This window comes from Cimex lectularius, unplaced genomic scaffold (genome assembly GCF_000648675.2).
Source record: "Cimex lectularius strain Harlan isolate CLEC.00 unplaced genomic scaffold, Clec_2.1 scaffold65, whole genome shotgun sequence".
Taxonomy (NCBI): Eukaryota; Metazoa; Arthropoda; class Insecta; order Hemiptera; family Cimicidae; genus Cimex; species Cimex lectularius.
Genome location: NW_019392646.1, coordinates 1,326,908 through 1,337,621, shown reverse-complemented (window position 1 = coordinate 1,337,621; position 10,714 = coordinate 1,326,908). Strand labels below are relative to the sequence as shown.

At 37.1% G+C, this 10,714-nt stretch overlaps 1 protein-coding gene across 3 annotated transcripts; it reads right to left on the bottom strand.

The window, feature by feature from the left end:
- Positions 1–404: 404 nt before the first annotated feature.
- Positions 405–2,736, bottom strand: LOC106660939 (glyoxylate reductase/hydroxypyruvate reductase-like). Of its 3 annotated transcripts, none has more exons than XM_014384013.2 (8): positions 2,632–2,736; positions 2,301–2,402; positions 1,536–1,672; positions 1,294–1,483; positions 1,072–1,241; positions 851–1,015; positions 644–769; positions 405–583 (listed from the first exon to the last, which is right to left on the bottom strand). In XM_014384013.2, the coding sequence occupies exons 2-8, from the start codon at positions 2,369–2,371 to the stop codon at positions 465–467; spliced, it is 978 nt and encodes a 325-aa protein (XP_014239499.1). In that variant the 5' UTR covers positions 2,372–2,402; positions 2,632–2,736; the 3' UTR covers positions 405–464. The 3 variants fall into 3 exon arrangements, with proteins under 3 accessions (XP_014239499.1, XP_014239498.1, XP_014239497.1); XM_014384012.2 differs by having other exon boundaries at positions 2,478–2,639; XM_014384011.2 differs by having other exon boundaries at positions 2,301–2,641.
- Positions 2,737–10,714: the final 7,978 nt, after the last annotated feature.

The window sequence follows — 10,714 nt, the reverse complement described above, 5'->3', positions numbered from 1 at the left end:
AATTATGCTAAAGCGGCCTGGGCCTATCGAAGGCTAATAGTAAACGAATTTAATTAGTAATTCTTCTCTCTTCTTCTCTTTTACTCCCAATTTCTTTGCCTCCGCTCTTTCCCTTGATATTTGGTGTTTCTGTTTCTCCGGTCTCAGCTCCGCTAATTGATTTTTAATTCTCAGTTTTGTGTCCTTTTGATTTGGTATTTTGTTATAGATGTTACACTTAGCATAGACTTAGTTTAATGCATTTGTACGTTTATTTTACAGGATTAGTCAATAATTAATCCAAGCTCCGGCAGACGGTTACCTTGCCATATTAAGTTTATTTTCTTGTTTGAATTATATGTAATTTTTCTTTTTTCTTCTTGTGTGCAATAAACATTATTATTATTATTATTATTATTACAATCTTTAAAAAAATAAGTTTTATTGCCCATTGTAAAATTTAATATTGTAACATTTCATTAATTTTATTTATATTCTGCAGGCATTTCCTTGCCTTCAAGTGCTGCAATGATGTTCTTTGCTACAAGGTCCGACATGACCATTCTTGTCTGATATGTTGCACTTCCAATGTGGGGGAGTATAACTATGGATGGGAAAAAAATTAAATGTTTTAAATAAAACAAGTTTATAATAAATTACTTACCACAATTATCTAAGCACAATAAAGGGTGGTCGGCAGGAAGCGGCTCAGGCGTCATCACATCCAAGCCTGCTGCTCTTATTTTTCCATTCTTCAGGGCATCAATGAGTGCTTCTTGATCAACAACACCTTAAAAATGATTAAATTGTCATCAATATAAAGTATAGAGTAAAAAACCAAACAAAATAGAAGTATAAAAATATAATAAACCTCCTCGAGATGTATTAATAAAGATAGATGTTGGCTTCATTTTTTCAAAATTTTCTTTTGAAAAAAGCCCCTTTGTTTTTTCAGACAATGCGCAGGTTGCAATAACAAAATCACTTTCTTTGAGTAGTACATCTAAGGATGCTCTACATGCACCCATCTCAATTCCTAAGGTAATAATGATTTAAATTTTGAATTTTGACCACACTCATTTTCCTCTGTACCTTCCGGCTTTTCTTTTTCGCTCCCGTAAAGAATTTTTCCTACATCAAAAGCTTTGAGCTTTATCGCAGTAGATTGTCCGATACGTCCAAAACCGACAATACCTACAGTTGAACCTTTCAGTGCCGGACCACACATCCAGACAGGCGCCCATGGAGAAGTCCAATGTCCCCTAAATAAAATTTTATTTACAACATGCACATTTTTTGACTGGAACAACTTACTCCCGGATCAATTTGTTTGCTTCAAGCAATCTCCTCGATGTTGCAAGCAGCAAGGCGACAGTCAATTCTGCCGTAGCTTCTGTTAGCACGTCGGGTGTGTAGCCGAGTTTGACATTCTTCTTTTTTAGAATCTCTCTATCCACATGGTCCACGCCAACCGACATGGTTGAAACAATTTTCAAACTATCACCTAAAAGGATATAATTATCATAAAATAAATTTTCATTTTTATGCTAAATTACCTGCAGCTTCAATAACATCTTTGTCAATCTTGTCATTCAAACAACAAAATATTGCGTTGACACCTTTTACATTTGCAACCATGCCTTCTTTAGTGATAACACCATTTTTTTCATGGTCCCAAAAGGAAAGTTCATATCTAGAAATAATAAAGTGCAGTTTTAAATTATTTAACTTCACATTTGTTCTTTTGACAATTAAAACTCTTTTATGACTCACTACTTTATATACAAATTACAAAAACAAACAGATTGTTTGGTTTAACATGAACCCAAAGATCTTTTGTCTTTATCATTAGTTATACACCAAAGTTACCAATGTTAAATGTCACTTAATTTATAAGCAGATAGTTTATTTTAAAAATAGTGTTTCATTTTCAAATATGTTCACATATTATGAGCAATCATGAACAAACCACCATAATTGGGCAAAATACATGCTATACGAAAAATGGTGAAGGAATTAACACTAGGAGACATGATGCAGAGACTTTGGTGATGCTGGGGGCGACAGAAAGGATGATGCAGGACATAATTCTGTAGGAAATTGTCCCAGAGGGCAAAGTTCATCTTGGACTGTAGAACTGAATAAAGAATAAAGATCACGTAGGGAAATATGTTTTTTTAATAGTCAGACCTGTTAATCGGTACCCACCTTGAATTTGTCTCAACTGTTCTGATCCAATGAGAATAATCGAGAAATCCAGCTCACTGATTTCTTTTATAATTGACATAAAATTAAAAAGAAAAATTGAATTACAAACTCACCTAGGTTCTAATAACGAAACACCATTTTTTGGATAGTCAGATCTCGTCAGGAACACTTTCTGCTTCGGCATAGTAGATGCAAGTCTGGCACAACTCTGTATCCTGAATTTGGAAAGAATCAAAGGAAAACCCTGTCTTATTATGATTTTCTTCATTTAAACTTTAAGAAAAACTAACGATGGCAAAAAAAAAAGGCCGAAAGCAACCCGACACCCAGCAGTTCGGAAAGTGCAGGTAATTTTTAACAGGCGCAGAGTCCGACAGGACAAGTCTCAAAATGAATTACAATATATTCATAATTTGAACATTTGACTCACGATAAGGAACTTACTTTGATAACAATATTTGGTTTTTTTAACAATAGACGGACGTTTCGCGTCACTGTTATCAACCTTCTGGTGACGGTACAGTTGTCTGGATTGGTTCACAAGATTCGGTTGTTGTTTCTTCATAGATGGTGTTGACGTTTATCTTATGACTCACAGTTCGGAGTGGTTTGCATCCCACTCTCACGTGAATCATGATCCACCTACAGTCATCTCTATCGTCTTATTTTAATAATGCTTCGAAATCTATCACAGCCATCAAGTTGTAGGTTAAACGTGGATTTTTAGTAGTATAACAAAATATAATAAATGAATAACAAAACGAGTTAGGGAAATTTTGATTGAAGATGACTGTCAAAATCCGATTTGAAAGAGGTAAGTGAACTTAAATGACATTTGAAGGCAGATTATTTCAATTTTCTACGACGCGGTTTGATGGCACCTCCACACTATGGGCAATGACAGGCCAATGTATTGGTCACCATATGCCACGTGCGCTAACGAACACTCTTTATCGAGGTGTGGCGTAGAAGAAAAAAGCCAATTCAGTTGTTACTGCCAAGCTTTCGAACTATTTTAAGGTCATCATCAGGGCAAAACCACCTGCCTTCAACAACCTTCAGTTTTTTGCAGAAACAACTGAGTTTACGTTTTTCTTTAAGACTATACCATGATCCAGAATGTTCTTGAGTGAAAATAAAGTTTGCAATAGTATTTGGAGCCCCTACTTTCAAAAAGAAATTAAACTTGTAAAAAAAGTTTAAAGACTTTTACCAAAACTCCAAACAATTAAAGCCATACAGCTATGTGCACCGACTTGAATTCTTAAATTTAGCCACTCTTCAAGATTGTAAAGAAAGGCAAGATATCATCGAAACCAACAAAATTCTTACAAATAAATATTACCCTCTCGTCACGTTTTCTCACTACATACATTCTCCAGGAAACGTCAAAAACAGCGCTCCCAGAAATGAGTTGGATCAACATTCTTCTCACGGCCCCTGTGCACTAGGGGCCATGACAAGCCAATGCATTGGTCACCAAGCTGGGCACTATGCCACGTTAAAAGTGGGACTGGTTTCATAAACTGGGAACGAAAGATTAGGCCAGCATGGTCTCAGACGCCTACAGTTGCTTACATTTCCTGTGCCATGATGGACATCGAGGTCGAGTAAATTGCTGCAGCTTTGTGTTTGGCCAGGGTGAATAAATGTTATTTGCATGTTGTTGATAGAAATCTAGGTGGAAACAATAAACTGTGTTGGGCCACAGTAAAGAGGGGTTGTGATGGCCTGTAATGGCCCGTATTGGCGAAAGGTGGAAATGGTATTGGTGAACTTTGGCTTTGGGTGTGGCCTCACTAAACACATCAAAGGAGGTCAATATGCGCGAAGTGGGCAGTAGGTAGGTGTCTTGACCATACACCGGCCAACATTGGTCGGCCATTGTTTGTAATGTAAATAGCAATTATACTACCTAGCCAAACATATAGCTCCAGTAGAGATTTACGCGAACTCGATATCCATCATGGTACAGGAAATGTAAGCCACTGTAGGCCATTGAAGCCATGCTCGCCCAATCTTTGGGTCTCCAGTGTGTGAAGGCAGGCCCATGGCTAACTGGCATGGTGTCCAACTTGGTGACCAAAGCATTGGCCGTGAGAAGAATGTTGATCCAACTCATTTTGGGAGCGCTGCTTTTGAAATTCCATGGAGTTTTAGAGGATGTATGTAGTGAGAAAACGTGAGGGGAAGAGTAATATTTATCTGTAAAAATTTTATTGGTTTCGATAATATCTTGCCTTTCTTTTTGATCTTGAAGAGTGGCTAAATTTAAGAAATTTACGTCAGTCCACGTAGCTGTATGGCTTCAATTTTTTTTTGTAGGCTTTGGTAAAACGTCTTTGAACTTTTTATACAAGTTTCATTTCTTTAGGGGCTCCAAATACTAAACACCTTGTTTATTCCATTTTTGGTCTTCTGATATTGTCGTCCCCAAGTGATTTTAAAGGCCAACGAACTACCATCAAGTTGTGGGTTAAACATGGGTTTTTAGTGCCCAGATGTAAAACACAGCACTTGTTAGGTTTAAGATTAAGATGTATAAAAATACCAGTCAGAAATCTTACCAGTGCTCATTAGCCGTTCAGTGAATACAGTCAAGGGGTTTGCGAATGTCTTGGTATGAATTTCATAGTGAATTTTGATATTTAATATCACTGAATAAAGGATGATTAGAATTGGACCCAGGATCGATCCTTGCGGGGTACTCCGCTAATCACTGGATATGAATTAGAATGTGCTTGATCAAACTTGACTTTTAAACTTTTATCAGAGTGGTTTGATTTTAAGAAATGTAGGAAAGTGCCATGGATCCCAAACCAGGTTCTACATAGTCTATGGGATACCCGGAGCTAAGGTAGATGACATCAGCTGGAATTTTTAGTTCATGTTTTTGACGGAGGATGACATTTTACACCTCTTCTGTGAAAACAGAACGGGTCGAGTTCAAAGCCATGCTAAGTGGGAGGAATAATTTTATTTGTCATGCATAAATAATTGACTGCTAGTTTTTCAAAGCATTTGAAACGATTACTGAACAATTTTTTTGGGGTCCAAAAGGTCTCGCCTGTTGCTTCATGACCAGATTTGAAACGGAGTCAAAGGAAGGATAGTTTTAAAATTTTTCTACATGTTTATTAAAATCGTTTCTTATTCTTTCACAAGTTTTTGGTTGAAAAGAACAGAAATTTTACTTACATCTTTATAAAGGGGGTCCCGTGTACCACACCATGACACCAAAACCTTAGATTAAAGTATAATTAATTAAAATAATTAATAGGTCAATTATGACTACTAAATACATATATGGATTAATATAATAAACATATAGTTTGCACTTTTTATGCATCATCATGCTCTCACGCCATGAAACCATACATATTTGCTAATTATATAAGTGGTATTCAATTGTTATTAAAAAATGTTAGCTAGTTTCAGTGTTATATTCACTATTGAAATGAACCACTAAATGAACCAGTAATTTTGCCGTTTTGATCGTTTTCGGTCTATGTTTCCTTGATGTTTTGGTCTCATAGACATCATCAGTGACGCTTCATTGTAAAAACCTAAGCAAAATGCCAAATTAGCGAAGGCACGTGAGCAAAGACGATCGACAAGTATAGTTTCAGCCATTCCCACCTCAAAAATTTATTTTGTTTGGTTGATCAGTAGTATATAAGAAGAGGGAACTGTATACTTTACACACCAATCAAACCTCTTTTCATGTAAAAATGTTGTTGTGTATGGAATGTGCATATGTATATTACTTGTGCGGGAACACTATGATGATGAATATTCCAATTTTTTAATAATAAATAATCATAGTTTCTCTTATGTAACAGGTTGCAATAAAGGAAAAGTTTTTTTTACGATAAGCTAGGAACAAAGTTATTTTATGCTTTCAATGATGAATGATGGTCCACGTCAGAAAACTTGCAGATTCAGATTTAGCATTATTCATTATGTGTGGTGTTTAGTGGGCGTTACTTGATGATTATTTGGAGGTCGTGAGATGCGGTCTGGTGTGACGTAGGTTTTAGAAAAACATTTTGTTTATCGTGCCAAAGTTTCGATGAAACCAAGACCCGAGGGGTTAAATGCCTGGGTAGACTCGTACCCCATCCCTAAAACGTCCGGGACTTGGTCGGCTCACGTGTCCTGCATAAACCTCTTGGACTTGTTCACAATCCCCAAGATTTTGGACCATTTTATCCTGGCATACCTATCACACTCTGCGAGGTAGTGCCTTGCCGTTTCTTCTTCAATTTCGCAGAAGCGGCAAAAGGGATCTGGTAGGATACCCATTACGAAGAGGTGTCTTCTCAGTGGGCAGTGGCCCGTCAGAATACCTATCAGCCTTCTAATTCCCTTCCTTGAGATAGAGAATAGCCATTTCGATTCTGCTGGTTTGATGGCCTTAACAAACTCTTTCGATTGCCTGTGTCCGGGGGATAAATTCCACTCCCTAGGGAATTGTTTCATGCCCCAGTTATTGATACTCTCCAGTTTCGATCTTTATTGAGATCATCTTCAGCGCTCAAAGTTTTTGTTTTCCATGTAGATGTGTCATTCTTGTCCGTCGTGTTGAGTGCCCTTTACTCTCAACACGACAGCCTTCTTCTTCTTTATGTAACTTTCGTCGCATAGGAAATGTAATTAATTTGAGTATAATCATTGGGTAGCTCAGGTTTTTTTTCTGTTTTCTGTTCACAATGAATGAAAATATAAATATGTATATTTTTCTCTTCGTTTTGTATGAATAGACTTTTTTTAGAATTAAGCTATCTTTAAAATGATGATCTAGATTGAATCAAGGATAAATTTAGTAAATAGAGCAGGACCGTGTCTTGTCTTCAGGATCTTTCAGTACCGTTACATTCAAGCAAAACGGAAGAATGGAGTCCACTGTTCCCATTTTTCTTTGAACACCTACAAAAAAACGGACGTCTGAATATTAATATCAAATCTCAACGGTGTATCGGATTAATCGAGTCATCTTGGCAAGGAAGAAAAAAAATATAACCCTTGATTATTCATGCAAAACAAACTTATTCATTGATGTGTCACTTCGTTATTGTTGAATGATTCTCAGGACCGTTGAAAACAAATTTGATCAATTCTTTGCCGACGTTTCCCCCATACTTTTGTACCAAAATAGAACTTCCACAGGAATTTCTCATCATGGTAAACCTCGACTTTCACACAGTAACGGATCGGCGTTGAGGTTAAATTAATAACGGACGGCCGAGCAGCATTCAACCCCGTCGGAAAGCCGTATTTTCGAACTGGCAATCTTACAAATTATCAAGATCGTTTTATGCACTCTCTGTGTTGGAGGCACTGTACACAGACAAATTAACAGCTCTACGTTAATGAGTGGCCTCTTGGTCTTCTTTTAATAGCTTTAGGGGGCTGCTCCTTGCCAATGTTTTGGACTCTGGTATACTCGGATTTACACTAGACCATGTATTAATATTTACAGAACAGGGGCCACAAATCATTTTTCACGACGGTCCACTGAACCGTGAGGCTAAGCCCAATTTATGAATGACGATTATTCACTGTCGATTTAAAAAAACTGTGGAAAGGTTTTATAAATAATGACCTGGTATGACTTAAAAATTGTATTCAACGTGAAAACAATTGAAAATATTAACTGACGTTTGAGGATACTTTTGTCTTTTTGACACTTAGGAATGTGAATATAGAAAAATGTTTGTACAACATAAAAAAAATAAAAATAAAAAAGACATTTTGTGACGATGTAATAATATATGATAATGTATCAAGCCCAAATATTTTGATAAATTCGGTACCTTTGTCTTCCTGAGACTTAAGAATGTGTAAACTGAAAAATGTACAACGAAAAAAAGAAAAAAAAATAGTCACATTTTATGACGATGTAATATTAATATCAACAATAATAACTATAAAGAAAATGGAAAAGATAATTGGTGGAGTGAGTGTGTTGTTCAATCTTTTTAAAAAGATAGTTCCTACACACAGTAATAGGACACTCATTTACTATTTAAAAAGATTAAGAAAATGTATCAAAAACAAATATTTTGATAAATATTTTTAATAGTTATTATTATTTTTTTTTAACGAGGGTTCGTAACAGCAGAGGTCATATAAACCCTCAGGGTGCCGGTGTTTTTGAAAAATAAGCCCACTTGTAAGTATGTCGGGTTCGAATGCAGGGCCGCTGGATTCGAACCCGGGACCTTCACCTTATAGTGATGAGCGCCTTGGCAACGCCTAAACCGTTGCGGAGTACCCGAGCTTACAATAGATCCAAAAACAACTGGAAGCAAACTACTAACCACTTGAAATAACAAATAATTCACTCTTAATAGTTATTATTGTTGATATTTTTATTCCGGGGAGGACATGCCTCCGTTGAGCAGGGGATTCTTCTCGAGGACGAGGTCCAGATGATGTTCCTTAACAAGGAACATGGTGTGGCATGTATTTCGACCTCGAGAGAGCCTACGATACGACATGGACGTATGGTACGGAAGTGTCAGGAGTCTGAGAGGCAGGCTTCCGGAGTTACATGGGAGTTGAGGGTTAGGTTGGGATGCACGCTATCCGAAAGGGGAGAACAAGAAAATGGGGTCCCGCAAGGTTCAGTATTGTCGGTTACCCTCTTTGCGGTTAACGATGTCGTCGACGGTATTGAGCCTACTCGTTCTACGTCTACGATGCCGCTGTCTACGCTCGCAGTATAGATTTGAAGAAGCCGGATTAAGAGTGCTCACATCAATCAACAAAATGGTTGCCAATGCCGAGAAGATAGGTTTTCCTTTTCCGCGGGAAAGACTAAGGCAGTACACTTCTGTAGACGGAGGAGGGAACATGATCACTCTCGGTTGCCGTTGGGGACAAAGCCCTCTTGTACGCGGACCGCTCAAGGTTCCTAGGCATGACTTTCAACGAGAAGCTAAGATGGCAACAAAAATTTTTTTAAAATTATATTTTCAAGATTTTATTTTCTGAGTTCACTTCCCTATGGTTTGTTCCAAGCCGGATACCCTCAATATTTATATAATCTATTTATGTAAGAAGGAAGAATGGTCGTGACATTATATACATGTATNTTCCTCTCTCTCTCTCTCTCTCTCTCTCTCTCTCTCTCTCTTTCTGCTCGTCTGTCTCTCTTTCTGTCTTTGTCTGTTTCTCTCTCTTCCTCTCTCTCTTTCTCTTATTTTGTCTCACTCTCAATTGCAAAATATTATGTTAAATCTTCCGTTAAAAATTTCTTTTCTGGCGGATAATTACAAACCTAGCATGTAACCAACGCAGTCTAATAATAAAACTCTCCCTTAGCTAGGGTGTGAATAAATCGTGGAACCCCTTTCTAGGGCTTTATCCAATGAGCCTCGCACCCTCTGTGGAAACGGCCATAGTCAACCACGCCTACCACGTGCCACCTAATGTATGAAACGTGTCCCCGACGCTTCCGCCCCCTCGACCATCAATAAAATCTAAAAACAGATCCTGTTTGACGTTTCCCAACGCGACTTATCTTAACTCAGCTTCCATGGGGCGTAAATTTCGGCTTTTTGTCTTGGAGAATAAATTTGGACCCTTTTCCCCAGGGATTTAAAATCCTACGGAATTAGAGTCAAATAAGTATTTAACTGGGGATTTGATTTTCCCTACTAGTTATAGGTTTATTACTCTCTGAGTCGGAACGAGAATCTGTTACCTCCACTGTACAAATTTATTAAACTATATTGTCAGAAATGAATTGGCTTGTTGGTATGCTCTGTCAAAACTAAGAAATCACTCATTTNACTATATTTGTAAATCCCAGGCCCTGAAGATGTTCTCAATAAAGATCGAAGGGTTGGCATGATAAAGAAAATGTTTTTCTGAAACCTACATCACACCAGACCGCATCTCACGATTTCTGAATAATCATAGTTTTTTTAAACAAACATATTAGACCAAGTGTCGTCCGATTGATTGGTGTTAAACATGTTAAAAAATTGTAACGTTAATTGTATTAAAAATGTGATTTAAAGTATTATGTTCAACTTCCTTAAATTAACATCATTCTTATACAGTGTATAATTCTTATATGTAACTAATCTATGAGTAACTAAATTTATATAACTTTAATATTTCTTTATTTATATATTCTCTTGTTCTTCTTGTATTGCTTTTTTTATGTTGTTGTGTTTTTCTATAAACATTTCTTCTTCTTTCTATGTGAATGTATCAGGAATTCAGTAAACCCTGGCAGAAATGTTGCCATTGTTGGTGTTGTGTTTTTACTTGTTACATGAACAACCTTTCCTCCAATAAGCACAAATTGTTCTTGTAGTGTCTAGCGGTCATCGACGGCACTCTGCGCGTCAAGCGGAAAATTATGCGTTTTATTTTTCTTCCATGTCCGCACTGACTCTCACGTTTGTCTTCGTGTTTTCTTATCTTGGTATCTCGTTGGTTGACATTGTGAGTAAGCAAAAACGGATCAGTGCATCGAGGAACCTCAACGCAATCTCCCAGCGAAAAAACC